General features: G+C 38.0%; 3 protein-coding genes across 4 annotated transcripts; 1 reads left to right on the top strand and 2 right to left on the bottom strand.

Annotated features, from left to right (window-relative positions):
* The first annotated feature begins 2,397 nt into the window (after positions 1–2,397).
* LOC137716254 (protein LONGIFOLIA 1-like) lies at positions 2,398–6,354 on the top strand. Its single transcript, XM_068455681.1, has 4 exons — positions 2,398–2,661; positions 2,779–4,200; positions 4,297–4,468; positions 5,601–6,354. The coding sequence occupies exons 1-4, from the start codon at positions 2,527–2,529 to the stop codon at positions 6,146–6,148; spliced, it is 2,277 nt and encodes a 758-aa protein (XP_068311782.1). The 5' UTR covers positions 2,398–2,526; the 3' UTR covers positions 6,149–6,354.
* A 7,149-nt stretch (positions 6,355–13,503) lies between these two features.
* LOC137715013 (beta-carotene isomerase D27, chloroplastic-like) lies at positions 13,504–16,603 on the bottom strand. The gene is made up of 6 exons (XM_068454212.1): positions 16,348–16,603; positions 16,093–16,232; positions 15,428–15,520; positions 15,014–15,075; positions 14,362–14,468; positions 13,504–13,637 (listed from the first exon to the last, which is right to left on the bottom strand). The coding sequence occupies exons 1-6, from the start codon at positions 16,601–16,603 to the stop codon at positions 13,504–13,506; spliced, it is 792 nt and encodes a 263-aa protein (XP_068310313.1).
* A 5,854-nt stretch (positions 16,604–22,457) lies between these two features.
* On the bottom strand, positions 22,458–24,072 carry LOC137715336 (histone H2A variant 1). Of its 2 annotated transcripts, none has more exons than XM_068454626.1 (3): positions 23,974–24,072; positions 23,251–23,366; positions 22,458–22,973 (listed from the first exon to the last, which is right to left on the bottom strand). In XM_068454626.1, exons 2-3 carry the CDS (start codon positions 23,362–23,364, stop codon positions 22,677–22,679), a joined length of 411 nt encoding a protein of 136 aa, XP_068310727.1. In that variant the 5' UTR covers positions 23,365–23,366; positions 23,974–24,072; the 3' UTR covers positions 22,458–22,676. The 2 variants fall into 2 exon arrangements, with proteins under 2 accessions (XP_068310727.1, XP_068310728.1); XM_068454627.1 differs by having other exon boundaries at positions 23,251–23,371; positions 23,975–23,992.
* Between the last annotated feature and the right edge of the window lie 663 nt (positions 24,073–24,735).

Raw genomic sequence — 24,735 nt, 5'->3', positions numbered from 1 at the left:
GTTTTATGAATATTTTTGGTAGTTTGTTAACTGTTTATTTTGTTTTCTGTTTGAACTTTTAAGTCCTTCTAGGGTTTGGTTTTATGTTTTTTTTTTTTATGTTTAAATACACCTTTGTGATGTTAGGATCGTCGTCTTTCGACTATTATTGAAAAAATTTGAGTTTACTCAATTTCCTAGTGAATTCTAAGATTTTGCTAGTGAATTCTAGCTTAGGAAATATCGTTCGTTGTTCCTTGTTAGTTGTTATATATCCCGCTGCATTAAATTCTGTTCTAGAAGAGAGAGTTACATGAAACAAGAATAGCATTACTAGCTTTCCCAAACTCATCATGCGTCATAAAATGCTTTTACACTACATAAAACGAATACATTGTCACTTACCTTACAAACTTAGTGTGCATTGTCACACACACACACACATATTTACTTAGTTACACGTCGTATAATAAATTTCTAATATTAATATAGTAATGCTTCGTTTCATGTAAGTCTTTCTCATGTTTGTTCGACAGCTTTATCTTAATATACAAACCCATGTGTCAGAGGACTATTATGCATGAACTGATTTGAGCCCCTTATCCACCATATTTGAGGAAGAATGTCGATTGTTTGGAACTCTCAGCACCCAGAAGCGGTAAGCCTGCCATATCCCACCGCATCCACCTCACATAACAGTTCCAATGCTTTTATGTCGTCCCATGGTTGGGTTTTAGCTCCAGCCGGACCAGCCCCTTGATTCTCTCCCTCACTCCATTCACCAGTCCGGTATATGTGTGTCCTTACGTGGACTAGCTCTCCTCCACTTGTATCTCCCTTCACCCTCCACGTGGCCATCACCCAAGTGGCACCCCCAAATTTCCAAGGCAAAATTCGTCCACTAGTGACATTGTGTTGGCACGACGTCCCGTTTTCGGGAGCCACAAGACTACCCCGTTGCCAAGTGGCTCTCTTCTCATATTAGGATCAAATGGAAGGGTTCAAGACTATCGTGCGAATACGTACTCAATCATTCACTTGTTCGTATTCAATAACGAAAACTAAAAACAAAAAAGTAAAAATTATCTATTTTAGTTTCTAAAATTTGGCTTTTAGTTTTGATTTTTTGAACAACAAAAATTAAAAATAACTACCAAACGACTTGTAGTATTTGATATTTTAAAAACATTAAGAACTAAAAACTAAATAACTATCAAACGACCTTAAGTGTTTGTACTTTAAAATGTATTTATGTACAATAAAAAAAATGGCAAATGAAATGGAAACCCTCGAAGCCTCGTGGGCAAGGGTCTCCCACCAGGGCCGACTGAGAGCATCCGTCAACGGGTGTTCCCACTAAAGTGGTGCGTCTGCAGGCATTCCACTCCCCACCAGTCAGCCTGAAATCAACGGCTGACGGCATCCGTCGTAGATTGGGTCAAACGGGTCGTGGTTCGTTCAAGGGGAGTGGTGGGTCCGCAATTCGAGCAAGTGGCTGCATGCAATGATAATGCCTTATATACGGTACCCACGGAGGCTCGCGTAATGCGGGTCCAGGCTGGAGATCCGTGCTCGCTCGGTGCAGGCAACCTGTCCACCGCTATCTCACTTCTCCAAAAATTAGGAATCCCAATTCCTTCCCTTAACTGCCTTCACTTGAGGGCACGACCGTTGTTCAAATTTTTTTTTTTTAGTCAAACGATAGATTTTGTTAAATTAGTTGTTGTTAAAATTTGAATCTAAATTGTCAAGATCTTTTCTACTACTGTGAGTGCACTTGCGTCAATTCATATTATTAAAGGTAATCACTATAACTCTCCAATTCTTGAAAATCAAATTCCCCAAACGACATTATTTATACTAATCGAGAGAATGTGGCCTAAGTCACACAATGGGCTCACAATAACGTAGTTCAACTTCGTCTTTGACAATAATCGAATCTAAAACCTTTCACTTATAAATGAAGAGGAATACTACTAAACCGTAGTCAAAACCGAAGAGCCTTTCGCAAGAAATTCCTAAGCCTCGAGACCATCTCAACCATCATTACTAGCATATCTCTTAAATACAATCTCTCATTGATATAGTAATGATTTATACACACATTAATATATGTACTTAAAATTTAACCAAACAATAAAATTTACAAATTCTAAAATATAAAATTTCATCATTTTAATTTTTATCATTTTAAAATTTCTTAATAATATTAAATTTACTCATCCAAATGTAATGTAAGTGCTTTTAAATTTTCCAGCCATAAACGTTTTTAACTGTAAGAAAACCACTGTAACCATGACCAGATAAAATACCAAAGATGCCCTTATTATGTCACTGCTGGCCTTCCATTAACTCCGCCAGCCTCTTTAAAAAGAACCAGAAAAGCGGGAGACACAAATAAAGGCGTGGTCAGTCAGAGAGAGAGAGAGAGAGAGAGAGTTATGGAGAAATCCAAGCTTAAGTGAGTGAGAGAGGGAGAGCCGGGAAATAAACAGAAGTACTGTTTGGAGAGAGGGAAAGTGACAGATATATTTTCCGGGAAAAAAAATGACGACTGGAAGAATGGTGCAAGAACAGAACCTGGAGAAGCACATAAAGAAACAGATGGGGTGCATGGCTGGCTTCCTCCAGATCTTCGATCGCCACCAGCTTCTCAACGCCAAACGCCTCCCTTCGTCGGCGGTGAGTTTTCCATTTATTTTCTGTTTGGTTCCCGGGGAAATGCCCAGTGTTTCAATCTCGCTCCTCGTACTTTCTCTTTCATTGCATTTAATTTATCATTTATTGAAACACTCTCAGACGGTGGTGTCGTCGCCAGAGTCGGAGTCGGCCATGTCGCCGGAGATATCCAAAGAATTGGAAAAACAACCGCAGAACAAGACGGCACCGTCTCCAGACCGATCGAAGCAATCTCCATCTCCGATGACGGATCTCCGACCTCCGTCACCGGAAACTCGCGCCCCTTCGTCGCCGGAACTTTATCCGAAATCTCCTCTTCCGCTTCCAGTTTTCGAGTTCAAAGAAGGCACGAGGTCGTCGTGGAAGTTTTCCAGAGAAGCCCCGAGGCTCTCACTCGATAGCAGAGCCACCGTCGACGCCAAAGGAAGCCTATACCCGAGGGAGATCCGAACAAACGCCGCCATACTAACCGCGAGTCGAAGCTCCAACGTCGACGGAGGAAGCGATAGCGACAAGCAACACCGATCGCCCAGCGTTATTGCGAGGCTAATGGGACTTGAACCAATACAGCAGTCAAATCCCGAACCGATTAAACTCCGGAGATCCGCGTCCGAGTCCAGAGTGAACCGAGATCTGAACCAGTACCGGTTCGTCGACAGAAACAATTTCCAGCAGAAGCAACCGCCGCAACAGAATGTGCAGAGCCATAATTTTTCCGGCAATGCAGGCAAAGACGACCGGAGCTCCAATAGGGGCACCAGTCCGAGGCAGCCAGATCCGAAGAACAATGCGAAGGCTCAGAGCAAAGGAATGGCGCAGAGGAAGTGCTTCTACGACTCGGCGGACTTCTTCCCGGAGCCGAAGCAGAGTGTCTCTGTATACAACGAGATTGAGAAGAGGTTGAAGATGCGAGGAATCGACGAGCCGTCGAAAGATTTGGAGACGTTGAAGCAAATCCTCGAAGCTCTGCAGCTCAAAGGCCTCCTGCACTCCAGGAAAGCTTCCAATCAGATTAATTCCAGAAACTTCGTCTACGATCGGAGCTTCGAATCACCGATTGTTGTAATGAAGCCGTCCAGATCGCCGAGCTCGACTCACCGTGCGGCCAGATTCGGAAACGAGTCGCCGCCGCCCAGTTCGGGGTTCAGGTCTAGGGCCGGAGTTCGCCGGAACGGTGAGTTGTCGCCGAGGCGCGACCTGCCTGAGAATGTACGGAGCCAGACCAGAGGGAGGAGTCCGGCTGCGCGCGATGGCGGCGTGAGGAGTCCGAGTAGGAGAGGAAGACCGTTATCTATCGAAACGCAGCGGAAGGGGAATGATTCGGTGGAGCACAGGAGAGTGTCTCCAGTGCAGTCGCCTAAAATCAGTTCAAGAAGACCAGACCAAACGGCGGCGAATCGATCTCCCAGGAACATCAAGAAACCAACGGTTGAGATTGCTCCCAGGGAGGAAAAGGTGTTTCCTCGGGCGGAGGACGAATATTCCACCACCATGTCAGACAGCAGCATCAACAATAGGTCCTCTTCACAAGCCGACACGGAGGTACATTAATCATCATCAAAACATTAATTAACGTAATTAATGTTTGTTTAATTAAGTTAATTAACGTATTTATTTTTTGTTTAATTAATTTTGCAGAGGTGGAAGGCGGAGGAGTACAAAGAAGGGAGGAGTTCGTTGGAGAGGTGCGATAAGCTGCTTCACAGCATAGCTGAGTTGCAACCGAGTCCTGTCTCGGTGCTCGACTCCTCGTTTTACAAAGAGGAATCTTCGCCTTCGCCGGTCATGAAACGCAGCATTGATTTCAAAGGTAAAAACTTACCTAGATATCACGTTAATCATTGACATGCGTTTTACTTGGCACGCGTATTACCTTCTCACATAACTTTAGTAGAACAAAAAGCCTTTTTGGCAAAACAAAACATTGTTATATAACAGTGCATGATTGGTTTGAAATACTGTCATTGCTAATGTAGTATTTCACTTGCATGAAAGTTCCACCACATGCACTATCATGCCATGCGTTCCAACTTGCCTATGTGACATAAAAAATTGTCGCATGAATTAGTTTTGAATATGTCACACACTATTTATGTACATAATTAGACTAAAATACTGTCACGACTCATGTCCATGAAATTGTTTGGGAGCTTTAGGTTGGTCTTTGTTCTTCCACAGTCCACGTAGACTTTGATTGCTAAATTTTGCGTTTTACTATCATGACGTATGTGTTCGGAACTAGGCTCTGCTAAATTTTGCGTTTTACTATGGCGGCGTATGTCATACATTATCTTTTATTACATCCGTTTATCATGCATTATGCGATCAAAAATTATTGTAAATTTTTTATTTAAAATTGAATATAAATAGTATCTGACAAAAAATGATAGTACGATATACGATAAACAGATGTAATTAAACGATCTTTGTATCCTAACGAAGTGGATATGAAAGTGATTATCCTTTTACCAGTACACTCTACTAGGACACTGTTTTTGTGCAGTTATGGAGGTAGGGCTCCTCTGCACTTAAGCCCAGTGAATATTTCTGGTTAAATTTATACCCTCCAATAAATACCTGCCACATTGGTGCAAGAAAAAGCAGGACCCAAATTTGTACTTATTCACCTCAGCCTTTTTCTATGCTCACACGTGGATTGATTTTATTGGTCTTTCCATCTTAACGGGATAATAGGTAGGTGGTTGTGTTGTACTCTGTGATGGTGATGCTGGACGAAAACGACCACGTTTTGATAGTCAAATGGAATTGATGAACCCTTAACTATAATGGGTGACTATGACCCACCGAATTTAGTGGCATATAGTCCGTACAGTATTGAAGTGTGACGTTTGCTATGTTACTTATAGATCGGGATTTTAATTTGGTTGGTTTGGTTTGATTGTTACATTTAATTAACTTTAATTTTTGGTTTGATGAAACAGTTGAAAAGGAAGACATTTGGGGGGAGGCAATGTGGGGAGCCGAGTCCGAAATCGAAGACGGGGATTTCGTCTATGTATCGGAGATCCTTCGGGTTTCCAATTACTTACCGGAAGACTCCGACATTTTCCTATTACTAGAGAAGAAGCAACATTTCAAGGGAAAGGACACCTCCAAAGAGTCAACACTCGAGAGAAGGCTCATTTTCGACATCGTCACCGAAATTCTCGACCGAAACCGCCGATTGCCGCCGTGGAAGGCGGTCTCGTGGCAAATTTCGTTGCCCGAAATTTGGTCGGAGTTTCGGAGAATCCGAGAGAGGGACGAGTCCGAGGACTTGTTCGAGGTCATATGCGGGGTGTTGAGAAAGGACCTTGCAGGCGACTCAATCAACGGTTGGGGAGATTGTTCGATTGAAATGTCCGACGCCGTTTTGGACATCGAACGGCTCATTTTCAAGGACTTGATCGGCGAAACGATCCGAGATCTCGCTGCTTTTCCCACCAACTATAGTAAAGTTTCGGCGCCTTGTAGGAAGTTGGTCTTCTAAAAGCATAAAGTTTCCATTTCGCGCGCTTTTTAAATTGTAATCAAAATTAAAATATCATCGTTTAGTTTTGAATCTTTTTTTTTCGTATTTTAGATTAGAAAATGTTTGTCTCCGTTATTAAAAACCAGGCAAAAAAAATCTAACGGTCGATCTGCTTTTGTAATCTGTGAAAAATGGTTTGTTTATTCTAATTTGTACTATTATATTTCGGGACATGTTGAAAGTTGGAAGTGGGTTGCTCTCATGAAGATATTTTTTGCATGCCAAAAACATTGCATGGTACACCAAGTAGCATAATACAAGTGCTTTGATACTTAAGAAAAATTTCAACTATTTATATTATGATATTTAATGTATCGAGTTATGTTTTTGACCGACTGCAAAGTTTCCCGCTCTGGCATGTGAAAAAAAGGTAAAAAGTAAAAGTTGGGAGGGTGAAAAAATGGACAATGTTTTCCGCGATTGAATCAAAGATTGATTACACATGTTTTGTCTCAAGTGATGAGTAAACATTCCCATCATCATCATAATTCCACTCCCATCTTAATCAATAATCATTCCATACCCTAAAATTTTGGATCTTATTGTATAAAAAAATTCATAACGTTTGCCTATTGTAATACTTTTCTAGTGCTAAAAATATAGAAAGAATTGAGAAGACTCGTTTACGTCGTTACTCAAGTAACATGATGCTATGTGTTTCAAGTTTTTTACATTAAGTTGCATAAATGGTTAGAGTCTCTGTTATACTCTGTCATGCACCATGACGTCTATATTTCATGTAATTGTTTTCTTGAAAATGGAACGAGGTGTGTGTTGAGTTGGCTCTGTCTCTTAATTAATTTGCTAGCTAGAGTTAGTTGCACATATTGATTATTGTTGTTGATAACGACGGATCTTGAAAGAACTCTAGGTGGAAGGATTAAGTCTGCACGCCACTCCAGTTAGCTGCTCTCGACTATTTAACCCTACCTCAACTTCTTTGAGACATTTTGTCTTTCATAGCGTTCACGCTTAAGGTGAACATCAAATGAATATTGAATAATTTCATGTGTAGAAATAGTGGACATTGAGAGAAACTGTGTACATTGATCGTTTTGTTGATTACCCCGTAACTTCTAATGCGTATAAGACGCCAACGAACATGATAAAACTATGCAGACATGCTCGCAACTGATCCTAACATCTTCCTAATTCGTTATATGGTCCAAAAGGAAGTGACTTAAACGAGAAAAAAAAAAAAAAAAAAAAAAAAGAGAATGAATTAGATTGGACTATCTGGTTAGTAACAAACAAGCAACAACTAACAACTAACTAACAACAGTTAAGACCGTATTTATACCTATTTTGGCCCTTGAGCCTATGAAACCCATCTATCATTTACCTCATGTGTCTCCAGCTCCAATCTTTAAAATGCACAAACATACCTTTTTCAGGACCTACTGAAAATGGTCCATCAAAAAGTCCTTATTTAGAATATGGTCCTCAAATTTTGTTAATTATTATCTGGATCACATGCTTTTCTTCATGACTTCATTATTGTCACTGTTTGTATATACAGGTCGTGTTAATCTACAGCAACAAGCCGATACCCTATTCAATTATGTGGTCCATCAATCATACAAAGTCAAACAGTATTTTTCAACTCTTTATTTTATTTTTCTGGTTTGCCAAAGTTTTGAACCGGCTGGTAAGTCTGCTTGATCAGACAAGTTCTCATATTGGCCAAACTCGGGAAAACTAGGTTTATTGAGATCAGAGTCATGTTTTTACAACTGGTGCTCCCTATCGATAACATGGTCGTTTATTCCTACCTAAGTTCTTCTCTGGTAGGCATGCACTTGTCAATAATGTAAAGGTTATCTATTTTCCTTCTCTTTCTTGTATTATAAATGGTACTTATTAGGTTCATATGGTTTCTGCATTGTATCATTTCAATTTGGAAGATATTTATAGAAAAAGAAAAAGGTTCGAATTTGGTGGGGTTTGTTAACACACAAGGGGGTGCCAATTTTTTTTCCCTCTCAAAATTATTGTACGAGCAAAGAGTAATATATAAATTCTGATTCATTCATACTGTATATATACACTATATATTAGTCTTGTGGTACTTTTATTCTTAAGGTTGGGAGAGGGTAGATGTTTAAACTCTCCATCCACTAAACTGGTCTATGACAATTTTATATGGTTTGATCAGAGTTTGGTCACCGTCACCCAAAAACGTTCTCGAATTTGATAAACTACTAAATCAGATGTCGAAACAACAAGAACAATGGATTATATATAATGTGAAGGGGTTTGTTTTGTCTCTCAGAACACACAAAAATACACACACACACAACTAATAGTGAGTGTGTGTGATGTGTTAATCCCACCAAACAACTCGTTTTCTTGCCTCTCGTATTCATTCCAATTAAATTCCCTTGCTCCCTCCCTAAGCACAAATGAATCAATCTCCTGAACCCTACGTACAAAGATATAGAAAAAAACGAAGGGGTTTTACTCAAAAACAAGGGAAAGATGGGGTCTTTGTCATGTGAAAAGGGCACAAGCTTATCTATGAATGTGTAAGAGATGTGGATGGGTGCTCTGGCAATGCCCACATGCCCATCATCTGCCATGGACTTCTCCATCATTTTCTTCTCTTTGATTGAGTGGTGGCTCTCATTCCCTCATAAATCCACCACATTTGCCCAAACTTACTTAAATCTGTCTGTGTTTTGGTAGGCTGTCATCGTCATCCCCATCGCTGTCTCCTCCCTAGGGTTCTTAGCAGATGCAAAATTTCTATTTTTCTGAAATATTTTGAGTAGGTAACGTGAGTACATTATTGGCTTTGGCTATTGAGTTGTACTTGTACACTACTGAATCTGCATACACCAATGAAGATAAACCCTAATACCAAAAGGGTCGGAGTCGTATGCGTAAAGTTCCCTTGGAATTCGTCGTTGGTTAATGTATCCCATCTGTTACCAATGTAATTGTCTCTACAATACTTTGTTGTATATGTTTAGTCCCTCACAAGCTCATAATTGTATCCAATCAACTCATAGAATTTTAGGATAATTGCTCGTACAATGGAACCCAAGTTCGAAACTCACTTCCTCTAAATTAGATTAAAATAATGTCGTGTACCAAAAAAAAAAAAAAAAAAAAAAAAAAAAAAAATCCTAAATCTACTCTCTACCGATGGTTTTACTTTGGGAAAAGCCCCACTTACACAATAAACAGCAATAAAAAAAACTTATGCGGACTCCAATGGTGCCCATCAGGTATCGGTTGTGTACATTCGATCAACTCGTTACTTGCCCTCACATCTAAAAAAGACATTAGAATGCGTTTGTTGCATCAGACTAATTCGAACTGAATTAATTTTAAGGATTAAGCTAGACTAACTTAGGGCTGGTTTGGTATTGTTGTAACAGCTGTGAAATAAAGCAGCACAGTGTTTGGTAAGTTTTTTTGTAAAAGTGTTTTGAAAAAAAAAAAAAACAGTATTATAATGTTTGGTAAACTTTTATGTGAAAAAAAACCGATTTTTCAAAGCTGGGTTTTGCAGCTTCTTGTTTTTGACTTTTTTTCACCCAAAACTGTGAAAAAAAGCTGAAGCTGATTGTTTACCAAACACAAAAACAGCTCCCAACTTTTTTTTATACCAGCTTTTTTCAGAATCACCTCAGTACCAAACCAAGCCTTAGTGAAGCGTTTGGTGTAGTATCGGATTAAGAACTAAAATAATAATATTTAATTCTATCTTTTACATTTTTTTTTCTTTTTCTTTTTTCTTTTACCTTTATAGAACACCATTTCTCTCTAGAATGTTCTCCATTTTTTTCTCCTTCACATCCAACTGCCTGTGTCTCTCTCTTTTTACCTTCTCCCTCATCATCAAATTCCTTTTTCCTTTTTTTTGTTTTCATTCATTCTCAACAAAAGCTTCTGATTTGTCATATGAGTTTTTTCTTCTTCTGAATTTTTCACAAGCTTTTGAATTTCATTTGGGTTTTGGCAGATTGGTATTTTTTGTCTTCTGGATTTTGGCTGGCATCGTGGAGTTTGCCGACGATGTCCCGGCGGATGAAGGTGATGGTCGAGAGCGATATTGGGATGAGCAGAGGAGAAGCACTACCTTTCGACAGCGAGCTCGGCGATAAACTCGAGATATGCACAGGAAAAGCAGATATGAGGTCTCATGATTCTGGGTTCTGGGCAAGGAGAGAGGGAGAGAGTAGGAGAGAGTGAAACAGAGAGCGGAGAGAGGCAGTTCTTAAAGAGTCCCATGGTTTTCGGGGACTCCCGCTAAGAACGTCTAGTGATGCCTTTAGTCTAGGTGAGTCCGTGCTAGTCTCATTAACACTAATCTCGCGTGATATCAAACACAGGACTGGACTAATAGTTAGTCCAGTCTAGTCCAATGACACTTAGTGAGGGCAAACAAACGCCCCCTTAGAGTACTAGTCCACATGAAAGAATTTTATTGTTTTTAATTTGCCTTTTTTGCTACTTAATACTACAGTATAATGTTATTTCTCTTCACTTGCTTGTAAGTGGGAGATCTTAGATTTGAATCTCGTGAATGACAAGTTCAATACCAATTTCTTCACCCCTTGTTGTAAGGAAAATACTTGTGCCCCTCCCATGAGAATCTACTTGTCCCACCAATTGAGATTAATGTATCTTTATCGTACAAACATCATAATGAGAATGATTTTCTTTTTCACCAGCTAAAGACCATCTTTGCACCAAATTATTTAGAATGTGATTTAGCCATTCATGCGTGTCAAACCAATCAACTCTTTCGATATAAATTTGAATCCTCATAATGAACTGTATATTTGTTTGTTGCACATGAACGACTGAACGATTTTCAAAATTGAATTATTTCTTCGTATAGATTATAATAAAACGATTCCGATTATGATATTTGTATGATAATAATACGTTGATCAATAGTGTAAAATATACCATTAAATAAAATTGCATTTTTTTCTTTATTGGGCCTCAAACGACCCGTTATTCATTTTGGTTTGGGTCTTTCTTTGTGGTTCCGGTATCTGGGTTTTTGTTCTAGAGCAAAATTTTGAGGTTTGTTCCATTGGCCCTGAGTCACCATGTTCCAACTATACACCAAGGTCCACCAAATTTTGGGCCAATAAAATGGGTAAGATAATTCCTCCAGAACCAGTTAAGCTTCACGATCATTGACCCCCGCTTTCAACTTCTCACCTCAGAAGATTGAAGAAATTAATCAGAGCTAAGCTGCCAAGGTTCTAATTCACCTACAGCATTTGTGAGCATGTTATTTCTTTCAAATTCTCAAATGAGTATTACTCTTTGAAATCGTTTGATTTTCATCTAGTTTGGGTGATGGTGAAAATCCAAACGATTTGAAAGAGTATATTAAAACCCCTAGTCTTTAGCTTTATTTTGCTCTAGAACCCTAGTCTATGGTGGTGATGATGAAATCGTTTGCTGAAACTTGAATTAAAACCCTAGTCTTTAGCTTTGTTTTGATAACACGATATTTTAAATACTCAAATTTATATAGACGGAAATATGAATACGCATGTAGAGGGACGAATGAACACTGCTTTGATCGACTGACCTAACCCACGTCATAAACCTTTAGCTTTATATATATCATAGAATATGATGGCTTAACACTGTTTATGAGGCTATGAGCAAATGGGGAGAGTGGGAGAAAGTGAATGACATTAGAGGGTGGATCCTTCTATTTCTGGTATTTCTTGATGATCCTTAAGGATTAACTTGTGTAGAAGTTTGACATGCAAATAAGATGCCTCTTACTTGAATGACGTGGTGTGATTGAGATAGAAAATTGGACTTTTTAGGAGGAAAAAAATTATTTCCACCCTCAATTGACAGTGATAGTGTGCTAACACTTCTTTCATTTTTGATATTATGTACATATAAAATATCGATTTTCTTAATACCGCTTACAATTACAAGTTGCCTATTTCGTGAAATCTGACTTAGTTGCATGGTGAAACCAAATTCCAACACCTATTGACAGAAGTCCATAAGTAAAACTTACCCTCAGAAAATTGGCTTATAGAAAAATAGTACCTAAAAACTTTAAATTAGTATAGAACATCACTTGTATTAAAGAAAATGTGATATATAGAGGCCTAAAAATTCTTTAGTTTCTTTTTTGTTCATCTCACTAAGCTAGGAACATGCCTCATTCTTCTCCACCATCCTTCTAATACTAGACATCGGGAACACATGAAGAAAGTTCAAAGCATATTATGATGATGAAGGAATTCCCCCTTCATCAGATGAATATTTTAATGGGTCAAAGATGGTCTCTTGGCACTTGGTTTTCTGTCTCAGTGAGATCGAAAAGACGGCAGAGGAAGTCTCCTCTGATGTTGAAGGTGGGGGACAAGACATTGCTAGGCCACCCTTTGCTCAACTTATACCCTACATTCCATCTCAACTCAAAAACTCCTTCTCCTCTCAGGGAAACCTAATTGCATTTTCCATTAGTAACTATGAAGCTGATGACACATCATCAAAATATTGCTATGATTACGGTGTAACAGTTGAATTTTGGTAATTATATCTTTGACCAGTAATTTAGTGGTTAAAAGCCCAGAGTATAAAATATTGCAAAATATACTAGAAAATTCGAGCAACGAAAACTTCAAGCAGATTACTATTACACAGCTAATAGTTTGAGGGTAAAAAAGTGAGATTTGAATTGTAACGCCTTGTCACATTTGTACATCAGTCATTGTTCTTTTCTTCCTGATGCCTCATGGGAAGAAAATGAAGATTCAACTAGGATCAACAAATTCCATGAGTTGAGAGTACCATAACCTTTCTCAGTTGCTTGTTGGGGCTGCAAATTTCTGTGATTATTTACTTTCTTGTAGTCATCCAGCTTGAACTTCTCCATCGCTGTCGAAAGAAGAGAAAGCGAACTGAGATGAATTTTGATTGCTTTAAAGATATTAAGTTTGATTAATATATATTCTTGTGGTCTAATATTCAATTATGATTTCAATAGCCACTTTGTTATAGATGCATAAACACATAGAATATAAGAAAATTAAGTCCTAATTCTAACTAGTTCAATTATGAGACAAACCTCAATATGTTCTTTATTAAAGAATGCATTTTCAACCGTTCTTTAATAGAGAATAGACGTGTTGCGCAAAGAATTTCTAGATTCCAATAGCTTAGTTTCTGCATACTTTATCCAAAATTACCTCTCTCTTTTTGCCATGGAAAGCATCCCATGGTGTTACTTGGAGCAGTCATTACTGTTGTGCCTTCTATTTACTTTGCCTGCATGCATCAGTTATGTATGAGATATATGATGCTGCATATTATGTAGCAAATAAAACCGAGTAAAACGATGAAGTATTACATAGTTTGTAGCATGGTTGCTTGAGTGCTGGATCGTTGGATATCTCTGGAGGATTCTGACCAAATATCATCTCACAGCTCATATCATCAAAATCTGCGGTATTGAATAATACAGCAAATTAAATCAAAGTTCAACTCTACTTGCTTGATTCAAATTAGATAGGTCACTTCGTCATAACAGTGGACCCTATCACATCACTCAAGTTCAATGCATTTCTCTATAAAATAGCTTAGGCTCTAGGTTCCAATTCACCGCCGACTTAGCGCTTAGCATCTTTTAAAATATTACTAATCATGACTGCAGTAATTAGCTGCCACGTGGTGTACGTGAACAACGTTGATATTGGGTTCTCTCATCATATTATGGTGACATTATACGTGGGGCAAAGATCATTGGTCTCATGAGGAAAAGGAGAGTTTCATATTAGCTTGGAAACCAATTAATCATGTGTATATATCTGATTTGTGGCTAAGAATTCTGATATCAACTCTCTCTGATGTCAGAAGTTGGATCGTTCCAACTTGCAGAATTTGCACCCTTTGTGGGTTTATGCATGGACCCTCCATTGATATCATGATCATGGCCCTCCACATTTGAACTTTCACCATCACTTTATCAGCAAGTCTTCTTTCCTTTTTTACTGATCTTTAATAAAAATATTTGAATAGTAAATTAACTTTAAGAGGATATTTAGCATAGGTTTTGTTACCCAAAGCTTGTAAATTTTCTTCGAATCCTCAAACTTTTGTGACCATAAATTTTTAGTCTGCCTATGGAACAGACGTCCGTTCTTGTTACTACATAAAAAAGTACTTACTTGGAACCATGTTGACTGGAGTTCCAAGGGAAGTCTTGATGAAGCTTTGAGATGGCACCTTGCACATATTAAGGCACATCCCTACACAATTGCTTTCCTCTAAAAACCTGCAAATTTTGTTGGAAAAATAAGAGAGAAGAACAACTTATAAAAAAAATATCTTAAAACAAAAGTAAAAGTGGAAAAAGGAATTATTACAGCTCAAGATTATGCTCATGGCGATTAAAGTATGAGTTTTACATTGTGATGGTAATTACGTGGTGATGACAAGTAGATGATTAATGATGGTAATGCAGAAGAAAGGAGGGCAGGATTAGCACAATGATTGGTGCAGATTGTTTTCAAGCAATAGAGGTGTCTTAGGTTGATGTGAAGAAATTTTTTAATGTAACAGGACACAACCCGGTATTTAAGTGGTTAAAAAAAAATTCAATTGTCCAATCACTTTTATATGACATTTTGCATACTAAGTTGTGTTCCCTACATACTAAAAAAATTTATCAGTTGGTGAGGGACCATTTTGGGGTAAAAATGAGGAGTGAAACGAGAGCCGTATTCCTGACATACTAAAAAGTCTCTCAATTGGTGAGGAGGGGAGACCCTTTTGGAGTGAGAAACTGAATTATAGTGAAAGGTGAAAACAAAAACTTACCTGCATTTCTTGATGTACACTACATTTTTCTCTTTTCTTCCATTGATCTCCGATTCTTTTACCTTCAAGAATTAGATCACTCTAGTAAGAATTTTCCAATTCTCCATTTAAAACGCCAATCACTTGTGCACATGAGTGTTCCATTTGTGCAAGTGACTAAACCCTAATAAGTTTTCGTATTTATCTTACAAAACAGTGTTAAAATCAATGGCGTATGCTATTTAACTAATTTATTCGTTATTTATGTGCACGATCCTTACAATTCCCAAGCAAATAGTCGAGGTAATGATATTCTACGACCGGCCAAAATAGCATATCTCCATGCAGTTGAATCCAAAAGGGCAAAAGGGGGCAGTTTAATGTAAAATAATTAATTATACAATAAATAGAGTAATACTTTTATTCTCTACTTACCTCACAGGGTCCCACCAACCAGGCAAAGAAAATGGTGGTGAAGATTGCGAAGTATTCCCTGGCAAATTTTGATTCTGGTAGGATTGTCCTAAGCTGTTCATCGGAGAATACAATTTTTAGCATAAGATCATAAAAAATATGCAAATCTAAACAAGATCAAGAAAAATTAACTGAAATAATTAACAAACAGTAGGAAAAACAAAGTCACCGCAGGAAGCCAAGGAACCAAACACCAGAATACATGTTGATGGTAGGCGATAATTATGTCACTCTCTTCACAATGCCCCTCACAACCTAGCTAATTGGTTTTATCTTACTTTCTTTTTCATTTTCCTCATTATATAATTTAATTAAAAAAGTATCTTTTGATAATCTAATCTAAAGGATGGGATGTGGACGAAGATTCAAACGTAATTTGGTACATACAAAGAATTTGATTACTCTACCTAGCAACTTGGCTAAGTTCATGTCTGCTTAAAATGTTTTTTCTTTTCTCCGTTTAATGTGAAGTAAAATGAAAGTGGTTTGGAGGCTTCCTCTCTCCCAGCAAGCAAGATGAGATTACTACTTCTCTTAGTAATGAACTTCCTTGAATTCTATGGTTCTCGAAGAAAATAAAACAAAACACACACGTATGTGTAGATATATATATATTATGAACTTACCAAGGAAAATACTGGCTTTGGGAAGGCAGTATCAAGAGCTTGAAGAACTAGTTCTCTCTGTTTTTCTGGATTAAACTTCCTGGATGCAACTGTTGCTGCCTCCACCAAGCTTTCGTACCCGCTCTTATTGTTTCTCAACCCTACAAAAACGTTTAAATATAAGTAAATAAACCTCAAATAAAGTCATTTGTGATTCATTTTTCTTTTTTCAGTCCATGAAATTATGAGATGAATGAGTGAATAAAGTGAGAGAACTTGTTGCAGCTTGGACATTCTGTGACAGATGATTAATGGCCATTCGATCGAACCAGTTATCTTTGTAGACTCTCTTCTCTTCTATTGCAGCACCTGCCGGTATTGTATCTGTTGCTATGTTCATGTTCTCTGCCGGCGTTGTAAGCACCGCGACGATCGAACAACGCGGTAGCTTGTTGCGTTCATGTAGATGCCTTGGCCGAGCCATAGTTGTCGTTACAAAGCCGCTGCCTTGTAGAAAATGTGATGCTTCCATGAGAGAGAGAGAGAGAGAGAGAGAGAGAACAAAAAGTGCATGGAGAGTATTTAAAGGAAAGGGCATATGAGAGATCCTATGGTTTTGGAATCTTGCAACCTTAAAACTCTTAAAGTATTTCACGGAGGGTTGGAAGATACCTTTTGGCTATGCATTTGTTTGTTTTTGGAGCCAATTTCCAAGTGGAAGTAAACTAAGGCATGTGGTGTGTTTTGAAAAACCAAAAACAAAATATAATTAATTGACAGTGACATCGACGGATTAGCATATATCTCTTATGTAAATTAACTTGTTCAATTATTTATTTGTAATTACGATAAATAATTATTATTGACACTTGAAAAAAATTATCGTACATAAAATTTTTAATATACTTGATATTATGAAAATATTTCTCGATATATCCATAAAATGGGATTGCCGATAATCACAATGGGTGAAGCAATATTGTTCTAGGATTTCTCCAAAATTTTGAGGAATATTGACAATTTCCATACTTCTTTCCAAACAAGTTTGAGAGATTTTAGAGATATTTTAGTGAAAGTTGGGCAAAGTTTAGTTGAACATCGGTGCAATTTTAATCATAAAATTCTTATGGTTGCTAGCAAATTTTAAATTAAAAGGCAACAAAAATAATTCTTTCAACTATCTTAATTTTGTTCTTTCTATCATTAAGAAAACTTTTCTCATATTGTTAAGGTTTCATATACTCTTATAAAGTACAAACAACAAAGAATAGGACATATTTATACAATGTAATTGTTGGGGCCAAAAAATTTTACCGAAGGCCCAGGAGGATTGAAGGCCCAAAAATTTTGAACGGTTGTACGAACTCATGCTATTCCCAGTTATATTATGGAGGTGGATTGTCTGCCCTTCCATTTCCATACTCTTCCCATGACCTCCTGTGATGTGCGATCACGGTTAAGCTACGTCAACATTTTATATTAAAAATTTTTATAGAAATAATACAACAAAAAGTAATAGGAATATAAAATATTGACGTGGCTTAACCGTAACCACACAAACATGAAGGCATGAGAAGAATATGAAAATGGGAGGGCAGAAAATCCACCTCCTTATATTCTATGTATTTATCTGAAAAATTAGGAGTTAAGCAAGGTTTTACACAAGTTTTAATTAATTATTGTCATGCCAAACAAGGAACTATATCACGCCATGAAGAACACATTCGTTGAAACTTGACACCTACCAAGCTCACAGCCTCACATGACCCAAAACATGTCGTTTCACGAGGCTTCCTAAAGGAGTTGAGGTGTGGAAGGTTACGTGACACACCCCGATCGAAATCAAGGCGTGTTGGCCGTCACGCCTTGATTTCGGTTGGGGTGTGTCATTACGGAGGCTCACAAGGCCCGTAGAAACTCTTCGATAATTGAAACTTTAGTCTACTCAGGAACACCAAAGTCAAGCCCATTGTTTGGAGTGATCTCACGCTCGGTAAGCAAATGAAATAATTTTATCCATATGTTACAAAGAAAATTCTATTCCATCCTTTTAACCGTTGAAAATAAGTTATTTTTGACACCTCTTATTATTCATAGGACATAAGAAGGTTCCAATCCATCTATTTATTTGCTGGTGACTGGAGGCCTTATGCCCCTTATGTCTGAGTTAGCGCGAACTATGCCTCGATATTGCTCTAAATTTAGACTAACGATATATCTATTGAAATTAAAACTTACACACTTGATCGTACACTCATCTCTTAGAGCAATTCCACCCCTAAAGACTTTGCGCCAGCACCCAGCGCATTTATCCACTCAGTGAACAGTGATAGACTTCAATGAATAGTAATAGGCCAAGAACATCTCCATCCCTAAAAAAAATAGGCTAGTCAATTTTATTAAAATATTATTATTATTTATTATAAAATAATAAAATAATAATTGTATTATTAAAAAAAAATATAAAGTATTTCCACTAACCTGTACTCTTCCTAATTCCCAACCGGTTCTCCCTCTCTCTCTCTCTATTTTCTCTCCCTCTCTCTCTTTTCCAGCTCACTCCCGTGAGCTCTCCTTCTCATTCCTCTTCAAACCTTCAACAAATCAAACACAAAATATTATTTTTGTAATCCCTGGAGCTCAAGGAACCCAACCATGGCCTTGCATGCAGCATCGGTGAATGGTGCGAGATTCCACCATTGAAGCCGAGAGCTTGAGCTCTCAATCTCTAACCCAGGTGATGTTTCTATCACTGTATTGTGTTCTTGAACTTTAAATCCTGTTGTGTTGCAATTTTTGTGGTTAATTTGAGGGCTTAATTCCCTGCTTGTGATTCCGACAAAGGAAAACGGACAACTCCGACGAGTTCAAGGTCCAGTCTCGGTGAAATCTCTTGCATTTCACCTGGGTAAGTTCTCAATCCTATTCTTATGGTTTCTAACATATAAATCGTGTTGGAAACCTTTGTGTTGATGCAAACTTGCTGTCAGTGCATTTTTTTCAGATTTTCCGTCGAACTCGGGCCATCATTTTCAGGCCATTTGCCTTCTCCCTCCGTCGCTCCATCCATCGCTGACATCACCACAGCATCATATGGGCCGGTCCCAAGGTCTGTCAATTTTAGGCTGGCCTAGAGACCAGCTTGGGCTGGGTGCTAGGCAATTCCGTGGGCTGGAGAGACTTCCCGGGGTGCCAGGCCATTTTTTTGACTGTGTGCCGGCCTATCCCACCCCCGGTGGAAGTGCTCTTAGAAAAACATATAAACGTAGCACAAATTTGACTTTGAGCGGACAGTGTACAATCAAAGGCCAACAATTAAGCCACGTACACAACCACTTGTATTCGACAAAAAACCAAAGAATAAAATGGCAGGCGCTTGTGTTAAATCAACTTGTTAAATAATTTGTAATTGTGATACCAAATTATTATTAGCACTTAAAAGTCAAATGTCATTTTACATATTTTCTCTATAAATAAATAAAAGACATTGTACTTTGCGAAATACATAATAAATTTTTAAAGTTCTAATAACAGTTTTGGTAAAAAAAAAAAAAAAATAGTAATTACATTGTTGTTTTTCCTCGACACACCTTTGTGTAATTATATTCATTGTATTTGTTTAAATTGATAAATATGATGGTCAGAAATACGAAAAAGTGCGTAAGAAGAGAAAAATAATACATGGTCATCTTTTTCCATTCCAATAATGCTGAAAACCCATGCATTGCATCGGCTGGAAAATATGAAACATGTTTGAAAGTAAAGTTAACAAAATATACAGTACAGATTGAAGTTTGAGTCAACAGTGTGCTGCCAATCTGTGACATCCCACATCGCCCAGGGGAGTGATCCTTATATGTATATTCCAATCCCTACCTAGCACGAGGCATTTTGGAAGCTTACTGGCTTCGGGTTCCGTAGGAACTCCGAAGTTAAGCGAGAGAGGGGCTAGAGCAATCCCATGATGGGTGACCCACTGGGAAGTTGCTCGTGAGTTCCCAAAGACAAAATCGTGAGGGAATGATAAGCCCAAAGCGGACAATATCGGGCCGGGATGTGACAATTTGGTATCAAAGCCAATCCCTGGCCGGAAATGTGCCGACAAGGACGTCGGGCCCCTAAGGGGGGTGGATTGTGACATCCCACATCGCCCAGGGGAGTGATCCTTAAATGTATATTCTCATCTCTACCTAGCACGAGGCCTTTGGGAAGCTCACTGGCTTCGGGTTCCGTAGGAACTCTGAAGTTAAGCCAGAAGGGGGCTAGAGCAATCCCATGATGGGTGACCCACTGGGAAGTTGCTCGTGAGTTCCCAAAAACAAAACTGTGAGGGAATGGTAAGCCCAAAGCGAACAATATCGTGCTACGGTGGTGGAGCGAGCCCGGGAAGTGATCCGCCCCGGGCCGGGATGTGACAATTTGGTATCAGAGCCTAACCCTGGTTGCGAGTGTGCCGACGAGGACGTCGGGCCCCTAAGGGGGGTGGATTGTGACATCCCACATCGCCCAGGGGAGTGATCCTTATATGTATATTCCAATCCCTACCTAGCACGAGGCCTTTTGGGAGCTCACTGGCTTCGGGTTCCGTAGGAACTCCGAAGTTAAGCGAGAAGGGGGCTTGAGCAATCCCATGATGGGTGACCCACTGGGAAGTTGCTCGTGAGTTCCCAAAAACAAAACCGTGAGGGAATGGTAAGCCCAAAGCGGACAATATTGTGCTACGGTAGTGGAGCGGGCCTGGGAAGTGATCTGCCTCGGGCCGGGATGTGACACAATCCATGTACATAATCACATGCCCAAATTTTTAGCATTCTAAAGCATTTGTGTGGCCATTCAATACTACTGTCTGATAGTACTCTTCTTCACTTGTCAATATAAGGTTTTAAATTCCAATTTTGTGAATAACAAATTCGATATCAAATTAAGTTACCTATTGTATGACTTAACCAAACTTTCATTTCTCTTTAATGTAAATATATCGTTATCCTAAAAAAAAAAAAAAAAAACATTTGTATGTCATTTAATTATATTTCGATGTCATTCCTAAGTTGAGAGCACTCCTTGTCAACCTATTTAAATAGCTTTTTACTTTCATAGTAATGAACTAGGAAGGTCTTTTGCTTCATTTCATCCCTCTATATATATATATATATATATATATATATATATATATATATTGTACGGATTCGGATTGGAAAACACCTATTCTTTGACACATTTTAATATTCATTTTATAAAGCTCATTTTGTAATATATTTTATCATCATAGATTATTTATGCAAAAAATTAAACAAATCCAAAACTGTTCATTCATTTCATTGTAATAAAGAAAGAGTAGTGATATTCACACATTTATTTTTACTTTTCACATCCCTCTAAATTTCTAGCCGTCAAATTGAATGAATTGAAAACGATCAAAAGCCCAAAAATAACGAAGGTGTGTGAATAGCAATATCCTAAAAAAATTTGAGCAAATGCAATTTTGTTAAAAAACACTAAATTAACTATCATTTAATCTAACAATCATATAGTTTCAAATTTGAGTATTATTTTTATAGGCATGATCTTTGAAAGAGTAACTAAAATATAAACTATTCAGATCGTTGATACACACTACAAAATGAACTTTACAAAATAGGTGTTAAAATGTGTACATCAATCATGGTCCTATATATATTGATATTAACAATATATTTAAACTAAGAAACGGAAAAAACAAATTGATTTCAAACTCACCATCAATAAAATTCAAACCTAAAATCTCTTATTAAAGTAATAGCACCCCTATTTATTTGTCTTTTGATTTATTATTGTTTCTTTCAATCCAAAGTACTAAAAATACGAGTGCAAGAGGAAAAAAAATGTTGCATTGAAATCATTTCGGGCTAAAACGGCCCGAAGTGCCAGCATATCCATCGGCACCACTCTGAAGCCAACAATATATTGGTCACAAAAATTAATCAAATTGTATGGCCTTTGATTGATCCATCAATCCATCCAAAATCATATTTCAATGGAGAGAATGACAACTCTCAAAACTGACTCATATATATGCACATAAAGAAGAAACCATTCATCCACCCCTAAGATGATAGCAACATCACCAAAGCAACGGTGATCGTTGACCCCAGACACCACCACATTAATAAGTTGTCTGTTGGAAATATAAAATCGACATAAAACCTTTCCATTAAAAGAACGCAAATTTACAAAGATCAAATGCCAAACCGAAAACATACCATCTTCTCTTGATTGCGTAGACGTGATCATATATTATGATCGCCTTCTTCAACCACAGAAGCATAGGAAGAATTTTATCAAAGCAGAAATTCTCTATTTCACAACAATCATCATCTTAAACCAGAAGAAGAGCTTAAAAGGTCACATGATATAAATAAAGACATTGAGAATACCTGGTTAAACTATCCAACAAAACACATGAAGATGAACAGACATACAGATACCAGTTCAAACGGACAAGCACGAGATTGCCCATATGTACTACTAAATCCAGCTAACCTAAACAGCCACTAAAACACAAGAATAAAACAGTCATAATATTAACCGCCATTAGTGAATGCCCGTTTGAATCATCAAATCTTGAATCACTCCTTGGAGGTCTTGTTGATGAGGGACTTGTGGATGTGGGGGATGACACCACCTCCGGCAATGGTTCCCTTGATCAGAGTGTCCAGCTCCTCATCTCCCCTGATGGCCAGTTGCAGATGCCTCGGTGTGATTCTCTTGACCTTGAGATCCTTGCTAGCATTTCCAGCCAACTCAAGAACCTCAGCAGTCAGGTACTCGAGGATTGAGGCCAAGTACACAGCAGCAGTGGCGCCAACACGCCCATGAGCAGCAATTCGCTGTTTCAGCTGCCTATGAATTCGACCCACCGGAAACTACACATAACCAAAATGCAAAGTGAGCACAATCCAACACAAATTAAACAAACCCAAATGCAAATTCATCAACAATAAGGCAAATAAAACGAACCCAAAAGCAGTTTCAGCACCAACAACACAGATTAAACAAACTCAAATGCAAATACTGCAAAAATGATGAAAATAATACAAAGCCATATGCAATTTCAAAACAAGCAACACAAACTAGATAAACCCAAATGCGAATTCAGCACCAACGACACATTGGTAATTTTGAACTGAAAAACTGGAGTACCTGGATACCAGCGCGAGATGAACGAGAAACAGGCCTCTTCTTGTCCTTGTCCTTGTCCTTGTTAGCTGCTGTGGTTTTCGCTGCTATAAGCCCCTTCCCGCCTTTGCCCGCCATTTCTACCAGCAAAAATCCTTTTCAAATTTAAGAATAATATATATATATATATATATATATATATATATATATATATATATATAATAGTACAAACAGGAGACCCTAAAAGAAATTGAACGAAACAGGACTTCGCAGAACGTTGAAATTCAATTCCTAATAATAAAAAAATGTTATATTTTTTCCCAATTTGTTGCAAATCGGAAATGGAAACACTGCCGGTAGTGAAAAGGAAGGTGAATTTCGACCCAATATTCAGAAAAATTAATTCAAATTCAGTGGGTGAAGTCAACCGAAACCCAGATCTGTAAAAGTAACTCGCACATCCCAAGTGAGAAATTTCAGAAAAATCAAGTTGAAATCTAGCTTAAAAAATCGTACGAACCACAAACACAAAACGAAGCGTTCCAGATCTGAGTCTTATCTTCCCTAGCCGGGAAATCGACAATTCCAAAGTAAACGACGCAACCCAAAGGAAATCGCGGCTAAAAAAACCCTAATCGGGAAAACCAACAAATCTTTGAGATCGAAAGTATGCACAGCGAGAGAGAGAGAGAGAGAGAGAGAGAGAGAGAGAGAGAGAGAGAGAGAGAGAGAGAGAGAGAGAGAGACCTGAAGAGTTCTTGGGAAGCTTGAAGACCGAAGGGAACCGTAGAGAGAGAGAAAGAGGGGAAAGCCAAATTTAAGAGGGAACGGGGAATTGGGTAGTTTTACCCAAACCTGGAGGGTAATATCGTAATTATGGTGCGGGGATTTTGGGTCCGTTTTGAATGCGGTCGGTACAAAAGGCGGTTCGTTTTGGGTGGGAAATTAAAATTTTCACCAATTTCGATTTCAAAATTTCCCACTTTGTTTTCCCTTCAATTGAATCCCAAATCTGACCAAACTATTTTATTGCCAAGGTCCTTGGCATCTTACATACAACGCGTTGTGAGTTTAATTTTTTATATTTGTGAATCTCACAATAGTTACTTGGAAACGATTAAATGTTTCTGTAAGTCTTTTTGACATTCGAAAAAGTAGAATGTCATTACGAAAACATCAGTTGGTTTCCCTTTTTTAAAGCGAAAGAAAGTCTTTGACATATTTGTTACGCAAGGCACTCCACATCGTCACATCTCTTTTTGAAGACAAGGTAAATTGAGTAATAAGTTAGCATCACATGTTCGTGTAAAACTAGACGAAAAAAAAAACCCACCATCACCAAATACAAATGACAATATAGAATTTGCTCTATATAAGTCATTGCATCAAATAAATTGGAAAATAAAATGGTCTTTAATATGCGCTCTTTGTTTGATCTAATGGCTTATAAAGGGGTTTTTGAACATTAGTCCTTGCAAAAGATTAAAATTAAAATAAAAAAAAAAAAAT

This window comes from Pyrus communis, chromosome 14 (assembly GCF_963583255.1).
Source record: "Pyrus communis chromosome 14, drPyrComm1.1, whole genome shotgun sequence".
Lineage (NCBI taxonomy): Eukaryota > Viridiplantae > Streptophyta > Magnoliopsida > Rosales > Rosaceae > Pyrus > Pyrus communis.
Note: the sequence above shows the minus strand (reverse complement) of the source record. Positions and strands in the feature narration are given on the sequence as shown.

What these genes read in the sequence shown, in the direction of transcription:
- LOC137715336 (XM_068454626.1), bottom strand. Translation starts at nt 23,364, where the DNA reads ATGGCGGGCAAAGGCGGGAAGGGGCTTATAGCAGCGAAAACCACAGCA. An exon ending in CATCTCGCGCTGGTATCCAG is followed by an intron (nt 22,974 to 23,250) that starts GTACTCCAGTTT and finishes GGTTATGTGTAG; the next exon opens with TTTCCGGTGGGTCGAATTCA.
- LOC137716254 (XM_068455681.1), top strand. Translation starts at nt 2,527, where the DNA reads ATGACGACTGGAAGAATGGTGCAAGAACAGAACCTGGAGAAGCACATA. An exon ending in CTTCACAAGCCGACACGGAG is followed by an intron (nt 4,201 to 4,296) that starts GTACATTAATCA and finishes TTAATTTTGCAG; the next exon opens with AGGTGGAAGGCGGAGGAGTA. An exon ending in ACGCAGCATTGATTTCAAAG is followed by an intron (nt 4,469 to 5,600) that starts GTAAAAACTTAC and finishes TTGATGAAACAG; the next exon opens with TTGAAAAGGAAGACATTTGG.
- LOC137715013 (XM_068454212.1), bottom strand. Translation starts at nt 16,603, where the DNA reads ATGGAAGCATCACATTTTCTACAAGGCAGCGGCTTTGTAACGACAACT. An exon ending in CAAAGCCAGTATTTTCCTTG is followed by an intron (nt 15,521 to 16,092) that starts GTAAGTTCATAA and finishes TCCGATGAACAG; the next exon opens with CTTAGGACAATCCTACCAGA. An exon ending in GGTTGGTGGGACCCTGTGAG is followed by an intron (nt 15,076 to 15,427) that starts GTAAGTAGAGAA and finishes TAATTCTTGAAG; the next exon opens with GTAAAAGAATCGGAGATCAA.